At 50.6% G+C, this 19,203-nt stretch overlaps 3 protein-coding genes, 1 long non-coding RNA gene and 1 pseudogene across 4 annotated transcripts; 4 read left to right on the forward strand and 1 right to left on the reverse strand.

Moving 5' to 3' along the window:
- Nucleotides 1-65: 65 nt before the first annotated feature.
- On the forward strand, nucleotides 66-4,434 carry LOC140223525 (uncharacterized; annotated as a pseudogene).
- Nucleotides 4,435-5,795: 1,361 nt separating this feature from the next.
- On the forward strand, nucleotides 5,796-6,314 carry LOC140223526 (uncharacterized). The gene has a single exon (XM_072295374.1). It carries the CDS (start codon nucleotides 5,796-5,798, stop codon nucleotides 6,312-6,314), a length of 519 nt encoding a protein of 172 aa, XP_072151475.1.
- LOC117864944 (uncharacterized) lies at nucleotides 6,311-7,268 on the forward strand. The gene has a single exon (XM_034749011.2). The coding sequence runs from the start codon at nucleotides 6,703-6,705 to the stop codon at nucleotides 7,144-7,146; it is 444 nt and encodes a 147-aa protein (XP_034604902.1). The 5' UTR covers nucleotides 6,311-6,702; the 3' UTR covers nucleotides 7,147-7,268.
- A 478-nt stretch (nucleotides 7,269-7,746) lies between these two features.
- Nucleotides 7,747-11,529, forward strand: LOC117862798 (uncharacterized). The gene is made up of 2 exons (XR_004642070.2): nucleotides 7,747-8,193; nucleotides 11,057-11,529. It is a non-coding gene; the product is annotated as an uncharacterized lncRNA (long non-coding RNA).
- Nucleotides 11,530-12,774: 1,245 nt separating this feature from the next.
- LOC117865869 (cytochrome P450 90A4) lies at nucleotides 12,775-15,894 on the reverse strand. Its single transcript, XM_034750129.2, has 7 exons — nucleotides 15,111-15,894; nucleotides 14,741-15,019; nucleotides 13,967-14,053; nucleotides 13,738-13,816; nucleotides 13,553-13,659; nucleotides 13,234-13,370; nucleotides 12,775-13,089 (listed from the first exon to the last, which is right to left on the reverse strand). Exons 1-7 carry the CDS (start codon nucleotides 15,810-15,812, stop codon nucleotides 12,987-12,989), a joined length of 1,494 nt encoding a protein of 497 aa, XP_034606020.1. The 5' UTR covers nucleotides 15,813-15,894; the 3' UTR covers nucleotides 12,775-12,986.
- Nucleotides 15,895-19,203: the final 3,309 nt, after the last annotated feature.

Here is a 19,203-nt window from a genome sequence, read left to right on the forward strand (position 1 = left end):
CACGCTTCGCTCATCTCGTCTCGGCGCGCTAGCTTTTCTTCTGTTGTGTTTGTGTCGTCAAGAAGATGGCCAGCGACGACGGCTACGGCGACGTTTCCCTAATGGCCGCCGAAGAGCCTCATCGTGCGGACCCCGAGCTGCCGCAGCCGGCGTCGCCGCCGACGGAGCCCATGAACACGGAGGAGTACCTCCACGCCTTGGCGAGCTATGATCGCCTCGCGGCGTCGGCGTTGGTGCAAGGCCCAAACGTGGCGCCGCCGACGGAGCCCACGAACTTGGCGGGGCTCGTCCCCATGTATCGACGCCTTGCGGCGTACTTGCCTTCCACGCTGGCACTGGCAGTGCCAGGTCCACACGGGGCGCCTGTTACCGTCGACCTGAATCGCCTCGTGTACGTTTGGCGTGCGGGGGAGCGGGACGGCGACGGCGACGTCGTCGGAGCGGACGACGCGTACGTGCACGGGGGGTTCGGCGCCGTCCCGGCGTCGGGCGACGCCATGGCTGCTCTGCCGGAGACGACGGTGGGCGAGGGAGAGGTGCCGGAGGAGTGCGCGGTGTGCCTCGTGGGCTACGAGGCGGGCGACAAGATGAGGACGATGCCGTGCTCGCACGGCTTCCACGAGCACTGCATCCTCGGCTGGCTAGCGGTCAGCCGCCTCTGCCCGCTCTGCCGTTTCGCGCTGCCAGCCGAGGTGGAATTGGATGTGGAGGACGAGGGATCGGACGACGACGGCGAAGCTGACGACGACGACGTGGCATGCTAGAGTCAGTAACTCTGTACGTAGCGATCTTTTGAGTTGGTGGTTAAGCTTCAGTTGTGCCCCGTGACCTACTATCTGATGCTCTGACAGTCCGATCGGCATGTAACCGGGGTTGAACACTTTCATGCAGTAACAGTCAGCTGCCAATAATAGCTTCTCTCGGATGTTTTTCCCTGTAATTCAGTTGCTTATTGCAACAACCTGTAATCTCGCCCTTGCTGATCAGGGTCAATGAGGCGATGAACAGTTCGTTCAGTTCTGGAAATAACACGATTTTTTCTTTCGCAAAGGTGATTCCTTGGCACGGCGGTCGGCAGTGTTCAATAAGAACACTGATGTGCGGTTTTTTTATGTGTACTCAGTGTTATGACTTCTGAACGCATGCATGCTTAGCGCATGTCCATGACCAATCCGACTCCGACCGTGGAAAATCCGGCCGCTAGCGGCATGGCTGTGATGATGATGAATTGATGATGCCCTCGCCTTCTTCTCTGATCTTGAGCCATGGAGCGTGACCAGCGGAGCTCGAAGAGCCACGGCTCACCAACAACGGCGTCATGCCTTCCTCGCCGGTCGCAGTCGCTGCCGCACCGGCTGAGCTGAACGAATGCATTTGGCGGCTCGCGTTACCTGCGACTATTGCTGTCCGGGAAGAAGAGAGCCTCGCCGTGGCCGCAGGCGGCGCAGCACCATGGATGTCGGCCCGGCCACCGGGTGCAAGGATATGGAGCCGAGTAGTAGCGGCGGGAACGCGGCGGCAGCGCCGTGGCGAGTGGAGGTGCGAAGCTGAGGCGGCGGTCGTGGAGGTCGGGGGTGGACGGTATCTCATTTACTGTCCACCCCTCGGGTAGGCCGTTGGATCAGACCGGATCGGAACACCGTCGCAGTTGACTTGGTCGTTTTGGGTCTCGGGAGGCAGGCGGGGGTCGGGTGCGTCGCGTGAGGATGGCGAGCGGCGGGTCTCGACGGCAGCCATGCTGCTGGACGACGCCGGCAGTTCCGCCGCCGCGTTCTTCGAAAGCCACGCCGCTGGACGACGACGGCAGTTCATTGGCCAACTGGGATTATCAGCGGCGGCGTCGTACGGGAACGGTGGCTTCGGCGCCGTGCCGGCCTCGAGCGAGGCGGCCGCGCGCGGCTGCCGGAGACGACCGTGCGCGAGACGGGGGTTCAGAAGGAGTGCGGCGTGTGCCTGGATGATTTCGCGGAGGGCGACAAGATCAGGGCCATACCCTGCTCGCACGGCTTCCATGAGAGCTGAATCATCAGGTGGCTCGGGACCAGCCGCCTCTGCCCGCTCTGCTGGAGTGCTGGGCACAGTTCTCCTTCCCCTGGCGGTTTACAAATTTTAACTTTTCTAATGCAAATATTTTTTTGAAAAGCATTTCTAATGTAAATATGATGCATAAATATATAATAAATCATGGATGTATGGTTATGCGATCTCTTTGCCCATACAAAATTTGTGTGTCCAGCGTATTGTATCCAGCTTTCCAGCTGAATCACAGATTATTCGCTGAAGGTATAAACTACAGTGAGTGAGTTGGTGCTAGCGTTCATATGACCAATGCTTTGAGTAGGACACGACATAAAAAGTCACACAAACACAAACAAGATACTTAAGCTGTTCGATAGGTACCTGTAGTGTTGTAGACGATGGCCTTTGTACACATAACGATCACATCCCCCGGATCAATGATGTGTTCTTGTGGTCATATGTACATGAGAAAAATAAATCTTATGTAATCTATGTTGTCAGGCAAATGTCAATAATATAATGTACTGTTCTTTTGGTGGAATTTAGCCGAGAATTAAAGTAGGAAATTTGTGTGTATGTGAGTGCAATTTGTATCTTTTTATCAACCATTTTGCAATTAAGGGCAATAGCAAAAGTGTTTTCAGATTTGTGAGTTACGATAAAATGGTTTACCATCACGAATTCACGACGTCGGCATGTCTGACAAATTATTCATGGAGTAAAATGCACCAGCGATACATGCGAGTGTCATTTAGGTCCCCGAACTTTTAAAATGCACATTAAAGTACCCGAACTTGCTAATCGATTCACATTCAATTGAGGTCCAAATCACATTTGCTTAAATTAAACATCCACGTGTCCGCTGACATGGCACTGGGTGGGACCTCACCCTCTCTTTCTCCCCTTTTCCCCTTCTTCCCTGGTTCTCTCCCACGCACGAGCAGCAGGACAGGGCTTGCAGTCGAGGCGGTCGGCAGCAGCGGTGGCCTTGCGGGGGTGGACGGTGGCCGGGCACAGTCGCCGCCCTTCCGGAGCGGACGGCCAGCGGCAGCCGCCGCGCCCTGCACGAGTGGAAGGGGCCTGAGGCCGAGGCCAATGCGGGCGAACGGCGGCGGCAACCAGAGCGGTCGGGCCCTGCGCGAGCGGACGGAACCGAGGCCGCGGCTAGTGCGGCCGTGCCCTGCACGAGCGGACGGGGCCGAGGCCACGGGCGGACGGCGGCGGCCGTCGCTCCCTGCACGAGCGCACGGGGCCCAGGCCGCGGCCAACGCGGGCGGACGGCGGCGGCGCCGGACCTTCGCATGCCGTGGAGCATTTGGTAACAGTCCTTTTGGCTTCCTGAATCAAAATTAAAGTGCACGGCGAACTGGAGACGGCCCGAATCCTTTCCGGCTGTTCCGACTGCCAAAAACGGGAAACACGACTCCCATAGCCGAATCGGATTGGATTTGTCGACTTGAAAAGCTCGCACGCCTCATCATCGATCTAATGTGCTCCAGACCCGCCGTTCAAGATGGACGGCGACGGCAGCGCATCTCCGCATCCGGAGCCCGTGTTGGCCGAGGCAGCAGAGTCGTCTCCGTACGGCTACACGCAGGAGGCTCACCATATCCTGAGCCACTTGCTTCGCCTGTCGGCGTTCAGGCGCTTCCCGGTGCACCCGCACCTCCGCCACGACCACGGCGGCTACATCGTTGTGACCCACTTGATCGCTGGGGACGGCGCGTACATGAACGGCGGGTTCGGCGGCGTCCCCGCCTCGGAGGAGGCCATGGCTGGTCTGCCGGAGACGGCGGTGCAGGGCGAGGGCGAGATCATGGGGGAGAAAGAGTGCGCGGTATGCCTGGGAGCTTACGAAGCCAGCGACACGGTCAGGACCTTGCCCTGCTCGCACGGCTTCCACGAGCCCTGCATCTTCCAGTGGCTCCGGGTCAGCCGCCTCTGCCCGCTCTGCCGCTTCGCGCTGCCGGCGGCGGCCGAGGAAACGCAGTCATTCGCGGATGAGGAAGATGATGACGATGGCGACGGCGAGGAAGATGATGACGATGATGGCGAGGAAGATGACGACAATGGCGATGGCGAGGAAGATCACGACGATACATTGGAATCAATACAATTTCTGTTTTTGTAATGTAAAAATATGAAGCAAGAAGATATTGCATATTTGCATGCAAGGCCGGAAGGCCCCAATGCCCAAATATGCCCAGGGCGTCTTCTGTAAAAGAAAAAAAAATTAAGAAGATCTCGATTGACCGGCGGCGCGACTTGTCAAACAACAAATGCCAGTCTGCCGGCGATGACGGTGGCGGAGATAAGGGAGGACGAGTGCGCGGAGAGTTACGTGGAGGGCGACGATAGGATCAGGACGATGCCCTGCTCCTGCTCGCACGGATTCCATGAGGGCTGAGGGGATGCGTGATACAATGCAAACACGGAGTAGGATCAACGTTTCAGTCTGACAGAGGCAGACACGAGGTGATTTCTAGAATGTTCATCTCAGCACGATCAACTATATGTCATTAATTATTAAATATATTATATACCGGTTCCAAGTATTCGTGGCCAGTTTAAGATCCTTTGGTTCAGCTTCCAACCTGCTGCGGTTTAAAAAAACCAAAAGCCAACTAAAGAAGTTGGCTTCTACCTAAAGACATAAAAAAAGGAGCTTTTGACTTACAAATCTCATAGCACCCTTACTCCTGCTTTTACCTACCGTGGCTTCCAACTTTTCACAAAAATTACCCACCTACCATTAATTATGTTGTACCGATTTGTTTTTATTTTTCTTTCTTCCCCGTTCGGTCTTCCCCGACATCTCCTCCTCTCCCGTCCCCGGCGCAGCGACCGGACCCCTCCTCCTCCCTCCCAGGCGGCGGTGCCCCTCCTCCTCCTCTCCCGGCCAGCGGCGGCGGCGCCCCTCCTCCTCCCCTCCCGGCTAGCGGCACCGGCGCCCCTCTCCGCGCCCACCACCGCGACGTCGTGGAGAGGGAGGAGGAGCAGGGGAGGTGGGGTGGAGCAGTGGAGAGACTGGATTTAGTGAGAGGGAGAGGGGGATTATGAATGACATGTGAGGTCCGCTCGTTACTTTTTTCAAAAGCTACAGTTGTTCCACCAAATGGCTTTTCGACAGCTCACGGCCCACAGCTCACAACTACTTTTCCACAGCTCACAGCTACTTTTCCAAAATCTACAGCTCAACTAAACGCACCCTCAATTCAATTCAACAGCTCAAATCTATTGAACCGGCGGTTCAATTGGTTCTTAACGGTTGAATCAATGAACCATCGAAACGACATCCTTAATGGTTCTATGACCGATTCGGTCATGATAACTGTGCTCTAAAGCCCCATCTGATGCACGAAGAAAGCCAAGAGCTAGCGTCAACGACGCCGCTCACGCCGGGACGAGGACCAAAAGCCGGGACGCGTCCCAACTGCCGTCCCAAGGATCGAACCGCATCGATCCCGTCCCCTGTTTCGGTACGGCGAACCCGGGACGCGGAACACCCCCTCGTCCCGCGTTCCGTGTGACAGTGGTCGGCGGTGAACTCACTGCGGACGGTGCGTACATGAACGGCGGGTTCGGCGGCATAATTTTTTTTCTTGTACAAATTAAAATCCGTAGGTCAGGTATAAATGTTTAGGTTTAGGGTGCCTTTTGTACCAAAAAAAAAACTTGACCGATCGGCAGCACGGCTACTTGTCCTACAAATCCAGAGGCATCAATCCCAATAGTCCCTTGCTCGCTCCCCTGATCTAGGGCTACGTACATATCAGATGGAAGATGGCGGCGGCGCCGACACCAACGACGCCTCTCCGACTAGCGGCCAGCGGGAACAGCCGACGACGACGGCTCCGGTCTCGCTGTTGCCCTCGGGACGGCGAGCGCCCTCAGACGATCCATTGCTGTCGCAGTCGCAGGGCGATGCGACCGCGGACCTTGACCGCACCATGGAGACCGCACGGCGGGTTTTGAGTGAGCTTCATCGGCAGGGGCTGCGCGACGCCGCCCAAGAAGCCCAAGACCTCGGGCTGGAAGATGCGTACAGGAACGGCCGCTTCGGCGCCGTCCCGGCGTCGAGCGAGGCCATCGCGTGCCTGCGGGAGACGGCAGCGGCGGAGACAAGGGAGGACGGGTGCGCGGTGTGCTTCCAGAGTTACGAGGAAGGCGACAGGATCAGGACGATGCCATGCGCGCACGGCTTCCATGAGAGCTGCATCATCAGGTGGCTCGGGATCAGCCGCCTCTGCCCGCTCTGCCGCTTCGCGCTGCAAGCTGAAGCCGGAACGGATTGATGAGGAACCGCGCACTAGTAGTATGCGGATCAAACACTATCTTTATTTTCTTTGTTTCCTGATTTTTGGTCTCAGCTCCTGTACTCTCTCAACTTTCTTTAAATTCAACCCCTCCTGGTTCCTCTAGAGAAACAAAGGCTAGAGTTTTGCAAAGGGGGTCGCGTTCTCTGTTACCCGGGCATTGTCCTTTTACTCCGAGAGTCCGAGTCCGATCAATAAACTGCCGTTACCGCCACGACATCAACCGATCGATGCTACCACCGTACGCAATAAAACTTGGATTTCCGACGCCGACGCCCGCCAATCGACCACATCTCGACCCCTGCATCTTCTTGGCTGCCTGTCCACTCGTCGGATCACGAGCAGATACGCGCCGCCGGCGGGGGGCATGCAGATGGAGGTGGCGCGTCCGCCGGGAGGGTTCCTGTTGCCGCACCAGATATACCACGAGACGCGGCCGACGACGAACGCCGCGCCGGCGGCGACAGCAGGAGGACCCCGCGTCACCGCACCCCATGAGTTCTACGACGGCTCGATGATGGCTACGCGCAGCGTGCCGGCCTCGGCCAGTGCCGTCGCGGGCCTGCCGCAGACGACGGTGGCCGCGAGCGGCGAGGAGAGCGGGGACGGCGGGTCCGCCTGCGCGGTGTGCCTGGAGGCGTACGCGGCCGGCGACGCGTTGAGGACGATGCCGTGCGCGCACGCGTTCCACGAGGGGTGCATCGTGGAGTGGCTCTCCGTCAGCCCCTTGTGCCCGCTCTGCCGCTTCAAGCTGCCCACCCAGGCGGAGGAGGACGCCGCCCAACCCCAACAGCCGCCGCGCCTGGGATGACGAGACGATCGTGCCCGTGGCGCTCCTAGCTAATTTGGTTAGATGCAAAAAAAAAGTGTGCTGATTAAATTCTTTGTCGATACGAATATACGAGGTCTTGCGATGTAACGACCTAAATGAAATTACATTGCTGAGCATTGCATCATGAGCATCATTGTTTACTAGTACAAAATTTCTTTTGTGCTTGTTTGAATGCATTTGCTTTTTAATTTGAATTTATTGAATAATGTGAAAATGCATGCCTTGTGAAGAAACTTCTTTTTTACCAATAAGACATATGTTCAGCCATAACGTGAGAAAATACTTCTTCCTCAAATAAGAATTTAGGTGATTTTCCCCGGATTTTAGGAATCCATCTTGAAGCCAAACAATTCAGTGAAAAACCTAAAAATAGCATTCCGGGAAAAAAAATTCATTTCAAATCTACAATATCTTTTCTTCCCATTCCAAGCAAAATGGGTTGCTCTTGATTTCTTGTATCAACACAATTTTTGGTGGATTTTTTGGAGGCTTGGAAGATCAAATTTGGAGTATGGATCAAAGAGATAAGTTTTCGTGTAGAACGTTACGTGATTTTATTCTGAGCACTGTCCGCCTCTCCCATGCGAACTGTCCGCGAGACACCCGTGTGTGCGTGTTGCGCTTGCAGAGATGCGGTGCCATGCGTCCCTGGACCCCACCTGACCCCTCCACCTCACCCCTGCGCCTTCCCCTCCCCTGCTACCTCCCTCACATACACCAGAAGCACCCTCTCCCTCCTTGCTTTCTTCTCCAACCAAGCCATGGAGGAAGAACTCCTCCCTCTTCACCAAATCCACCATATCTCGTCGGAGTTTGCCGGAGGACTGCTGGAGGACGTCGCCAACGAGCTTCTCCACTACCTCGTCCACCTCTTCCTCATCGGAGACCAAGGAGAACGCCATTCCCAAGCATCTTCTTCCTCTACTTAATCTTCACCAAGCACTTCAAGGATGAACTCAGCCCGATCTACTCTAACGCCGCCCTACGCCAACAAGCGACCCCTTGCTCGTGCTCTACTCGTTGTCGGTGAGCTTCCCTCGCCACTCATCATCCCTCTTTTGCCCCCAATCAAGCTCCATAGCACACCCATGGTTTCATCACCATTGATGACCTAGAGCTCAAAATACCCCATGCATGTCAAATCTACCACCCACAACGAGTTTCCTATGTCCTTAGGAACATGTAGAAATAAACGGCACCCAAAACCGTGGTCGGAGCTGCCGCCGGTGACCTCACCAGTGAGCCTCGGCCGGCACACGGACGGAGGGGCGGACGATCCGTGAATCGTGACCCAACACATCGAGCCTCCGCACAAAAACACGTCCCCAAATATTTGTATGGTAAATGGTCCGCTTCCTACCCATGGATTGTCCGTGGTTCACTTCCGAAATCCACACAGAACTGGTTCATTGCTGCTACTCGGCCCATCTTTGTATGGCAGATGGTCTGCCATTTGACCCTGAACGGTCCGCAGTTCATTTCCAAAGTTTACAATGACCGGTGTGTTTCTAGAGACCATCTCGTACTTGACCGGCAGACGGTCCAACCCCCAAGTCCGGACGGTCCGCAGGTACACAGTACCAACCTAGTCAGCCCTATTTATTTGAATATATAAGCATGTATCATCTTGTATAATTCATATAAAATTGAATATAGCTCGGATTAATGTGAAACAAATTTTTATGGTTTCATAACGATGGCTAATACCTGTTAAAAATATGTTTCCTCACAAAATATTTAATCAAGTATTTGATTTAATTAGATTAGTGTTTATCTTGTTAATTGCACGGTTAATTCTCTATTAGTTCAAAAATTATGAAACCGATTTTGCTAGTTCACTTATAGTATGTATAATCCAATGGCAGTACTTGTTTGCATTATTTATGTGTATATTGGTACAGTTTTAGATATGTTCAAACCTAGTTAATTAGTAAAATGCATAATAACTTCATATGTGCTTCTATAAAATTATGGACCCAACTTTGTCAGCTTCCTTTGACCTTCAACTGTTGTTTAAAATCAATATGACCTATGAATTGGTCATACTTTTATATAGTTTATGATTTTTTGATTTATAAGCTTTCTTACCTTGTTAAAATACATGATCAATTATACAGAGATGCTTCTAAAACTATGAAACCAATCTTGTTATTTACCTATGAGCTTCCCTTTGTTAGATGAAAATAAATGTTCTATGCTTCTTATGTTTAGAAACCTCATTGATATAACTTAGAATAATGATGCTTATCTTCATTAAGTACAAACCTAGATTCTCTTTTAGAAAATGATGCTCTTACTCTTAACTAAGGTGTGATATGCTAGCTATCCATTAATTATTGAATTGTCTAAACTTGTTTAACTAGTGTGGCTAACTATCTTGCATGAGCATGTTCAACTATTTAATATTGATAACAATCATGAGATAACTTCCATGGTCGATGCTTTATGTTGTAACAATTTAATTACGTTAGCTCATACGATAATTAAAAGTAGCACAACTAGTGTTAATAACCTTCTCATACTACAACTTGTCTTAGAATTTTATGTGCATGGCTCATTATTTTAGAGCCTTCTCTCTATGTTGTGCTTGTGTGCCCTACTTCTAACCTTTGATTGCTTGCTTGATAACCTCGAACTATGTTAGCCTTTACCTCTCATGAGTCATTGAATCTCATATGCATATACATTCATGTCATCCTTTCTAATTCATGCATTCATCTAATTTCGTAGAGGATGACATTCCGGAGTGTTGCATCCTTGGTGCACCAATCTTAGGCAGGCACATATGTATCTCAATTCTATTTTGTGAATATGAAATGCTATTTTTTTAATTAATGGTTGTGCATGGGCTTAGCTCTATCTAGACATATGCAATGAGCTATTAGACATGTCAACTCTTGGGATTAGCTCAACTTATTTAGTAATAGTATGGATGCTAGAAATCTCGACATACCACCTCCATCCTTAAATATATGACAACGTTTAGGACAAGCTAGTTAGTTCAAAAATGAACTAATTTACTTGTACTAAACGTCATATATTTAAGAACGGAGAGAGTAATTGCTTAGCCATGCTTAGGTCTCGGTAGAAGTCGAGGGGTGGCAAGGTCACCACCACTCGCGAGAATTTGGATGTTTGCTTAATTATACTTGAGTAGATGATGAATATTAACAGATTAGCAACCACGAATGATGATTCGAGACTTGACCAAGTGTGTAGGACCATATTGGGAGTGAAATCCAAATGGTTTAGACTTGCTTGAGTTGATTAAGGCATGTCTCCATGTTGCTGAGTTCTTGAGAAATATTCCGTACAAACCACATACTTAATATGAGAATGGTAAGCTAAGTAGCATAAGTCGCACCTTTCCTTGACCGGATTCGGCGCGGGATGTGATGAGGTGTGATCGGCCGTGTCCGGTGCATCTATACATTTCCGGCCGTTCAGTCATAGCCGGGTGTAGGTATGTGAATGGTCGGGGGCATGAATCAACACTTATCCTAGGCCAAGGGTATGTCGTTGGTCTTGAGCCTCGTGTGGAAAAAGTTGTACACTCCTGTAGGGTTTTAATCTATTGCAATAGCCACACTCTCGGTCACTGAGCACGCTCTTGATATCCCGCTTCATTGTAGAGTTCCGTGAAGAGCTTATGGAAGATTGAGCTCATGACTACATGATTCACTTTACTACTTATGCAATTGTATTGGTGCTTGAATTAGAAAGTAGGTGCCATGTATTTTACTTATTTACTTGATAAATTATGCTCGCATTTTTATGGTTTAATGATAAAACTTGACAAGCCTCATGCATCCACCAAATGTATAGTATTATGGATAAGTCCTGCAAGTACGCAATGTACTTACGGTGCTGCCGTTAAGTTGTTTTGCAGGTTTCCTTCTTGTGAGTGATTGCCACGTTCATCCCGCCGGAGCCGGCAAAGTGGATGGATGGTGGAGGTCGCTCTAAGCTTGTGCATGTGGTGTCTTATGGGCAAAGACATCATTGTTGCACCTTATTACTCTATAACTTCCCGCTACGTTTTAGCTCTTAATCTAAGGGAAAACACGATATAATAACTATCTAGACTTAGGTTATATCATTTAATAGTCATCTAGACTTAGTTTACATCGTTTGTTAAGAACCGGTGAAAATTTTCATGTTCTATTTGTTATATATTATAATCCTAATTTGTGAATTTTTGTAAGATGATTAAGACTTGTAAATAAGGTTGAAATATATATTCTTGACAGTTGGCTCATGTAAAATGGTGCGGGTTGTTCCTGAGCTAGCCTCGAAGCGCGTACCGAGGCTGACCGGATTATTTCAATTATGGCAGCTTTGCTCCACGCCTGTTACTCTGTACTCTGTTAGTCCCATCATGGACGCTTTCTCTGTTCTTTTTTCTTCTCTGTGTGCGATCATTGTCATCGGCTCCTGTCTGAATCTGACACAAGGTTGACGCCGGAGTGTACTGTCACTACTGTGCAGGGTAGTTTTTTTTGCAGATTAATGTCGGCAACACATGAGTGGTTGTCGTTGCCGAGACGGTACAGTTCCGATCGACGATTTGCCATCATGAACGTGCATGTTACGTGATGGATCAACAAGTATAGCTTGTGGAGGCTGTCTGCCTATGCATGTGGATGAGCAGCAGCAGCCATTGCGCACTGGCCGGGCTCATTGCTTTTTGCCACGGATCGGGCCATTTTGATTAGCTTCTTCCAGTAAGTTGCAGGTATGATTGAGAGCACGTAAGACTATTGGCGATCGACTTGTGTCATGGCGGCACAACCATACTGTGGTCACTGCACACTAGCTACTCCTATCATCAGCATCTTGCGCGCATGGATCGGACAGCATCCTCGATCGATCTCCCCTGATGAAGTGAAAGCAGATCACCGGACGAACATGGCGGCCGCATGATTGCTCCGACAGTCCCTTTCGCGACCGCGACAGCCTAACAGACTACGAAAAGGGAGGGGCGTGCACGAGCGGCGAGAGCCCCCATGGCCCATGACTCGCGCGTCTCGTTTTCAAGATCTGGGATCTGGGATCTGAACGTACGCCGGTGATGGGCGCGGCGCAGATGATGCGCGACCGTTCGTCAAGAGGGAATCACTGCTTGCTGGGCAGCCTGAGCAATGCTTTATGTAGGCCCTTGAAGCGTGCAATGGCTACTGATTCTGCACAGTTAGCTCCTCTCAATGCATACAGCATGATGCTATTGCAATCCAACAGTCGTAGAGCAGCATCTTACTAGTAGCAATAGACGAGTGCAGGGCTGCACTAAAGACTTGAACAGAGCACACAACACCCCCACTGACCACTGTATCTCCTGGGTACAGGGCTACTGCTACTGGCAGATACAAAAATGTTTATGGACTAACACAAGGTACAGTTCATGAAATCATGATGCTGATGATGTGTGCTTGACAGGGGTCGCTAGTAATCTGAGGGACCAGTCCTTCCTTTTGCTGATAGAACAGCACCTTGCTTGCCCACCAAATCGTACAGACTCATCACATCATTTCTGAATTAGGACAGCGATATAAACGACTAGCAACATCTTTGCTAGATCTAGGGATAGCCAAATAATACACGGCAAAATGTTATCTGTAACCAGCACGCATTGCATAGCAGCTTGGGCCATTTTTTTACAAGCAAAACAGAGTTTGCTGACAGCTGTTCGTACCAAGTTACAGGTAAAGGAGATGAAAAAAGGAAGGGGAAATTCACTAACTACTAGGAATATTTTTCTTATCTATAATCTATGCTTACTCTTGGTTTGACGATAAGGGTAACTGGAACCTAATATGAGCTTAGGAAACAGAATCTGTTCTCCGCCGGAGATTGATGGGGTATCCTTTGACAGTTCGTGTGGTGGGGAAGAAGACAATCCTATCTTCCTCAGCTTCTTCCCAGCTGCAGATTCAAGAGCGCAGCACAATTCAATCAAAGTGGCGTCCAGTTTGGAAGACACGGACAGGCTGATATTTCATCTTATGATTATCAACATCCTATGGCTCTAAAAACAGTGTAGAAACTTGGTAGACAAGGATGCCTTACCTAAAGCGCGTTACGAGATGATGGAGGAAAACAGAGACAACAACCCGGGCAAGCTCATAGCCTGGGCACAGACGAGGTCCACCACCAAAGGGAGTAAACAAACTGGCCCCTACCGCGTTCTGAAGTTTATGCTTACTCTGCACAATGACAACCATAAATTATTTTTCATGAATATTTTAGAGAAATCATTTCGCATTTACGCAACTCAGAATAACAATATTTTACTCTCCTAAGCCAGCATATAACAGACAATGTGTAGAACAGTAGCAATCTAAAGACTGTACAAATTATTTCAAAAAAAAAAAGACTGTACAAGTACCTGCCATCTCCAAGGGTCAAAGGTCCGAGCATTCTCATAGTGTTCAGTATTAAGGTGCACAGCTCGGAATGAAGCAAATATTTTGCAGCCCTTCGGAATAATGTAGTCTGATGAACAAAATAAAATGTTATGAACGACTGAATATCCCTGGTTAAATGTTATGAAGATAGCTTATGTGGAAATACCTTTAAAATGAATATCAGTGTTTGCACGCCTGAATACCCCACTAATTAAGTTAGCAACACGCAGTGTTTCATTTATCACCTGCAAAAATGTTAAGTCCAACGGTGCTCAAATGTTCCTTTTAAATGATATAGTATATTTTGTAAAAATGAAACTGCGAGACAGCTTTTTGCTTTTGGCATGGTATAGCAATAAGGCAATTCAAGAAAATCGGGATCCCAAAATTATTACACATTGTGTAAATGGCATCGACTTGTAATCGCTCCATTCCAGAGGTTGGTTTTTGCCTTTTATGTCTCTGATATTGTCATGCTCTTCCTGTAAATTCAGCAGATATCTGGAATCAAATACACATATTGTGAAGCAGAATAACGTTTGGACCATAGGCACAATTATGTAACTTAAAATATTGATGAAAACAAAGGTTCCACTAGGTAGCTCAAAATCCAGATCCGGTCCCATTATGATGCTATTATTCTCACTTTCCGCTGTTTGGTTGGATAACCTTGGCACAGTTCCAAGTACAGAAATGGGAAGGCACCTTTATGCAAAAAGAAAATACATGTTCCAGGAAGAAATCAGGAGTTGTGTCATAGCATATTCATTCCTAGACAACAATAAGATAAGAATATAGGCAACATCACATCAGTACCTATTGCAGGATGCTCATATAGAATCAAACAAATTGGACAGTAACCTTGCAGTGAACAAGCTGTTTATCTGAATTTAAAAAGCAGCACTATAATTCGACCTAAAAACAGAAGCCGGCGGGAGCAGATTTTCTGTTGGACAAGACAGCAAGAAGTGATGTATGACAGATTAAGTTAATCTAACTCTCAATTATAATAAAGTATTAAGAAATCATTTGACGTATCCTCCCCAATGTCCAAGCTAATTTGACTGCTGACAGTACCTACCACCACACGTGCACAAGGATTGAGCTATTACCACCGAACATTCCAACGAAGAATTGCTAATTGCCAACAAATTTCTCACGGTTCCTACCTTGAGCTGCGCCAGCGCAGTGGGTGTCTCGGTGAGGAACTTGACAGCAAGCGTCATGAGCACGGACGTCGTCTCGTAGCCAGCCACCAGCAGAGACAGGCAGAAATCCACCATTTCCTCCACTGAGAAGCTCCCATCCTCTGCTTCAAGAAGCTCCTCCACCATGTCCTTCTTCTCCCGCTTCCCATCGTCTTCCGAATTCGCGGCACGATCCTCCAACTTGTCGTCCATCCTCTTCCCTATCACCTCCCGCAGAGCCCCGGCCACCTTCTTCCTCGCCTGAATCGGATCAAATATCACACCTTCAGGGCAAACGCAATGTGCATCGGATAAAATAAATTGTGGGAACGAAAGGCAAACGGGCGAGCACCTTGAGGGCCTGTCCGTAGGTGGTGAAAGGGAGGAGGTGGGCGAAGGGGAACGGGATGGAGAAGAAGCCGTCGATGAGCTTGACGTACTCACGGCGAACACTCTCGGTCCAGGGCCCTGGCTCGATGCTGACAAGCTGCTTGACGGTGAGGTTGAAGGTGATCTTCTTCGCCTCGTCGAGGAGGCGCACGGTGGCTGCGGGCTCCCAGTCCCGCATGGTGGCGAGGATGAGGCGGTCGATGTGGGCGAGGAGCGGCGGCGAGGCGGGGCGGCCGAGGCGGGTGAGCGTGAGCGAGTGGAGGCGCTTGTGCGCGGGTCCCCTGGTGAGGAGCAGCGAGTGCGGCCCCAGCAGCGTGGTGATGGAGGACGGGTAGCTGCAGTCGACGGCGCGGCCCTCGGCGGCGAGGAGGAGGCGGTTGAAGGCCGGGTCGGCGGAGAAGACGGTGCGCTCCCCGAAGACGTGGGTGGTGAAGACGCCGCTCCCGTGGCGCGCCACGCGCTCGTCGATGAAGGGCTCCGGGTTGGGCGTCTTGTAGGCGGAGATGAGGCGCAGCGTCTCGCCGATGAGCGGCAGCCCCGTGCTGCCCGGCGGCAGCCGCGCCGAGCCCCGCCTGGACGACCGCACGGCGAAGAGCCATCCCAGCGCGGCGGCGAAGGCCGCCGCGGCCAGGAGCAGCGGCGCCGGCGCCCCGCTCGCGTCCATGGGGGCGTGGCCGTGCGCGGTTTGGCTTCGGTTGGGTGGGGTGGGGAGTGGATGGATCAGTGGAGAGCGCGTGCGTGCGGGTGTCGGGGAGTGACTGAGATCGACGAGTGATGCGCTGCCGCGACGCCCCGAGAATCTTTGACACCATACTCCCTCACTACCAAGGTGGGGGCATTTGATAATTCTTTTGTTAAGATTTTATTTAATTGGATATTCTGTGGTTTAATATTAAGTTGTTGGGAGTTGGATAATAAAGTTATTATAAAATAGTGTTGCTTTGGCCCAAAAGGGAATGTATGGCACGGTACGGGGCAGTGTGGCCATGTTGGTGAAAAAGGGGTGAGGAATGTTTTGAGTAATAAGAAATAGGGGGTAGGGCCCACTTGAAGTTTCCTCTTCTCTTTGAAGGAAACCACAGTCCATGTGAGGAATGAATGTTTTTTAGTAGGAGGTAGAAAACCATGACCCACTAGATTCTTTTTTCTTTTTAAATTTGAAGAAGCACTTGGGCAAGATGGTGTTGTTGTAGTTTTATACTCATTTGTCGAAGGTGTTTGGAAAATGGGGAATGAAAGGGTCTCTATTTGAAATTATAGGTCATTTTGAATTTTCTATATTCATATTATTTATTATATATTTAGATATAAATATATATCTAGATGCATAGTTTTTTTAGAAAAATTGGAACGGAGGGAGTAATATCTTGTGTGTCAGAATCATTGAGAATGGTGGACAATAGTGATGCTTCACGTCATGAACCTTGAACAGACTTGCAGTTTTTGTTTTTGAGAAAAAAAAATCTATGTATCGCTAGCAATTAGTAGAGCTGCATACGTGGTATGGTCTGTGGTGGAGATACATTTTTGTATGCAAACCTTATTTGCTTGTTCATGTGGATGGGCGCACACCGTGAAGGCCGCCCGCTGATTACCTTGGCTGAGCTGCAGCACACAGAACGACGCGGCACACATGGCAAGTCGGCAACTAGACCCTCTTTTCTTTTGTTTTTTTTTTCAAAAACTTTTGGTGCAGATGATTAGTTAAGCGGTTAAGCCCACCAGGAGGACATTGACAGCGAAAAACAGTCGGCCCATAAACAGGTCCGGATCAGTTCAGGCCTAGTGGGAGAAAAGAAATTGGGCTCCACTTGTAGTTTTTATGTCAGTTTCCGGCCTGCTTCGATCCGCTGCTTCGTTCGTCCTGCTCTGATGGAGTGAAAAAAACTGGGCTTCCACGGGCCTAGCGATGTAGCTTTCCCTTCTTTTTAAGGATAGGGGAAAAAGTCCTGTCACCCCCTTCGACTATGGGTCGAGTCTAGCTTTTCACCTTGCACTCGAAAACTGTCCGTTCAGCTTCCTTAAACTTACAAAACCGGTTGCCAGTCCCCCTCAATTCGAATCCACTCCGGTTTTATCCTACGTTGCGTCACATCACCATCTGATGTGGCAGTGTTAACATGCCAACGAGTCCCTTCTGTCTCCCTGATTGCCTGGACCCACCGGCAAGTTTCCCTGTTCTCTCCACCATCCTTTTTCAATTTTTCCCGATCCTTTCCATAACCGACGGCGCCACCCAACCTTGAGTAGGCGCCTCCTGCCGACCTTCTCCACGGCAACGCTGACCTGCCTCTGCTATCGTCGCTCCACTACACCCTCCGCCTAGCGGCCTACTGCTGCTGCTTCACCATGGCTGCCACCTCGTACCACCCGGGCGGCAACAGCGTCGCGGGCTCGCGGCCGCGGCTCCGCGGTCCTCCCTCAACGCGGGGGTGGCATGGTCGAAGGTTGGCTAGGCATCGAAGGATGGGTGCAGGCCGCAGGCGCAGGGTTGCAGGGGGTTGGATAGCCCTAATGCTGCTAACCCCTTCCACCCCTGCCAGGCTGCCACAATACTTCCCCGTCCCGGCCCAGAGCTGCGGCCAAGCCTCCTCCAAGTCCGCGCAAGGATTCATCTAATCTCCACGCGAATCAAACTTTTAGCTATCAGAATTTAGTTCCTCTGCCCGGACCTACTCCAATTGCATGCTCTGACGTTCCTCGTATTTTCTTTTCTTTGTTTTGTCCTTTATCGGCTGACACATGCTCGCCGTAATGGAGTCCATGAGTGTATTGTTTTTCTAGGGTTGAAGTGCTGGACAGCTTGAGCAACGATAAGTTTTCGAGCTGTGGTTGGATAGGACCCATTAGGAGGTTGGCTGGCACATCGATGGAACGCCAGGCCTCACGTCCATCCCCTACACGGTTGCGCCTCCGTGTTATGCCGCGCCGATAGTGGTGCGCGGGAGGGAGGGCGTTAATCGTCGAGTTGACCGCGATAGTGCTGCACGATGGGGATCCGCTTGTCCTCACTGGCGCGGCTATCGTCGGGCCACGCCGAGAGGTCGGGGAGGTAAGTCAGGTAACAGCTATGGCAGCTCAGAGAGAGGGGTAGAAGAAGTCCATATTAGGCTAACATGCGGGGCCCATGATTATGTTGCTAGATAGGATAGGTGATGTGACGCCACGTTGGAAAAAACCGGATTGGATTCAGGTGTGGGTGGTTGTATTTCCGGTTTAGCAAGTTTGAGGAGTCTAGGGTGAAAAGGAGGACTCGGCTCATACTCTAGGGAGGTAAATAGGACTTTTTGCTAGGATAAGTAGGAGGAGATGGTGGGTGACTTAAGAACAGCCATATATATGTCGGCCCATACTTGTAAGCACGTTCGAAGCGCACCGTCAGTAGTTGGGCCTGGCCCAGTGCACCGTCAGTAGTCAGCAAGCAGCATGGAGGAGTGATGGATGATGATGACTGGTGAGCAGCGGCTGCCTCAAAACAGGTAGCGTCTACTGTGATCTGAGTGACGCGTCCACGATGAGGAAATCCGCAGGCCACTGGCCACCCATGCACGATAGATGCATGACAGAGAATCGCCCGCGACGATGATTTGTTTGAGCAGAATCTTCCACGCCGATCGAAACCACATGCCCACGCGGCCACGTCGAAGCAGCACAGGCTAGGCTAGGATCGGAGGTGGGTTGCAAGGAAAGCGAAAGGCGATCGGTGGCGGATTCGACCCAAGCGATCGCATCCTCCTCCTGCCGCTCGTGCTAGCTGCTGAAACGAAGAAAGAGACGGGATCTCTCGGATCGCGTCGCCCAAATCCACGCCCCTGATTTCTTCTTCTTTCGTATCTCCATCACCAGCAGTACTGACTGGTCGCTTCGAATCGCCGTCATCAGCTGGATCTCTCGAGGTTGTAGCTGCAGACGACTCCCATCGTGTGAGTTGTGCAAACACCGTGGCTCTAATCTCTTGGGATTACAATTTTACAAGCAAGTGGCGAGTTATTTTTTTAACTACTATAACGACAACTTGGTGCAGCGGACACACCAAATCGCGAAAGCATATCTTT

The sequence above is a fragment of the Setaria viridis genome, chromosome 7 (genome assembly GCF_005286985.2).
Source record: "Setaria viridis chromosome 7, Setaria_viridis_v4.0, whole genome shotgun sequence".
Lineage (NCBI taxonomy): Eukaryota > Viridiplantae > Streptophyta > Magnoliopsida > Poales > Poaceae > Setaria > Setaria viridis.